Source organism: Benincasa hispida, chromosome 9, assembly GCF_009727055.1.
Source record: "Benincasa hispida cultivar B227 chromosome 9, ASM972705v1, whole genome shotgun sequence".
In the NCBI taxonomy this organism is placed as follows: domain Eukaryota; kingdom Viridiplantae; phylum Streptophyta; class Magnoliopsida; order Cucurbitales; family Cucurbitaceae; genus Benincasa; species Benincasa hispida.
The window spans coordinates 57,130,760-57,132,229 of record NC_052357.1 but is presented as its reverse complement, the minus strand read 5'-3'; the positions used below and the strand labels follow the sequence as shown (position 1 = coordinate 57,132,229).

The window sequence follows — 1,470 nt, the reverse complement described above, 5'->3', positions numbered from 1 at the left end:
AGTCTAGCAAAGTAAGAAAAAGGCTATTTGATGTTGATGATGACATGAATAATAGTCGCCAAGTTTATGTTTTCAATTAATGCTTTTAGTTTTAATATCAAATTTATGTATGAAAATTACAATTTAAATGTTAGTCACTCACTGGGCTTCTAGCTCATGTTTTCAAATGTTTTCCTTTCAGGTAGCGGTTAGTTCCTAAAAGACTTTTCTGTTGCTGCTTTACCACTCAAAGAAACATGTTGAAGGAAGCTTAATTGAAGACCTGTATTAGTTAGTACACATGTGTCTGTCTAGTGACTAGTATTCTAGATGGGGCTCACTAAGTTGTAATATTCATGTATGAACAATGTTGTGAAACCCTGTAATGTAAATGTGTTAAGTTCTGAGTTTATTTGTTCGTATATTGATGAAATGTACATATTCAGGGTTTGAGCAAAAGTTAACAGGTTAGATAGGCAGTAAATGTCAGCAAAAGGGTTGGTAACTGTGCAGTCACCATTCCATCCAGGTTAAGAGGGTAATCTAGAGCGGGGTGTGACAGTAGAGGCCATGGTGGAAGAGGTGAAGCCAACACTGATGTTTCTTAAAACTCATCTGAATCCTCAAGAGGAAGAGAAGGTCGAGGTCATGGAAGATGTGGTGAAAGGTCCGGGAGAGATAAATCTCAAGTAAAATGTTATAATTGTAACAAATATGGACATTATGCGAATGAGTGTTACTCATCTCAAACAGAGTATGAAGTGTCAAGAGCAAGCACCAAGAGCACGGAATTCGAAGATTGACAAGTACTTTCAAGAGAAGAAGTATATGAAGTGTCCTTATGAGCATGCCCTCTACATCAAAATGCAAGGTGAAAGCATACTAATCATTTGTTTATATGTTGATGATTTAGTATTTACCAGAAACAATCCTAGCATGTTTGATGAGTTCAAAAGAGAGATGGTAAAAGTGTTTGAAATGACGGACATTGGTCTCATGAGTTACTATCTTGGGATCAAGGTCAAACAAGGTGAAGATGGGATTTTCATATCCCAAGACGGCTATGCTAAAGAAGTGCTCAAAAAGTTCAATATGAATGATGCTAATCTAGTTGGAACACCGATGGAATGTGGAGTCAAAATCACCAAGCAAGATGGAGGAGAGAAGGTAAATTCTACATATTTCAAAAGCTTGATTGGAAGTTTGAGATACTTGACATGTACAAGACCGGATATTCTTTATTCAGTTAGAATTGTTTTCGATTTATGGAGGAACCGACAGTAACACATTGCAAAATGGCAAAAAGAATACTTCGCTACATGAAAGGGACGATTGGGTATGGTCTTTCCTATGTCTCTTCTAGCAATTTTGATATTGTTGGTTATTGTAATAGTGATTGGAGCAGTAATTTGAATGATCGAAAGAACACTACGGGGTTTGTATTTTTTATTGGTGAAATGACGTTCACATGGATGTCAAAAAAGCAACCCA

At 36.5% G+C, this 1,470-nt stretch overlaps 1 protein-coding gene across 1 annotated transcript; it reads left to right on the top strand.

The window, feature by feature from the left end:
* Positions 1 to 693: 693 nt before the first annotated feature.
* Positions 694 to 1,263, top strand: LOC120084809 (uncharacterized mitochondrial protein AtMg00810-like). Its single transcript, XM_039040628.1, has one exon. It carries the CDS (start codon positions 694 to 696, stop codon positions 1,261 to 1,263), a length of 570 nt encoding a protein of 189 aa, XP_038896556.1.
* Positions 1,264 to 1,470: the final 207 nt, after the last annotated feature.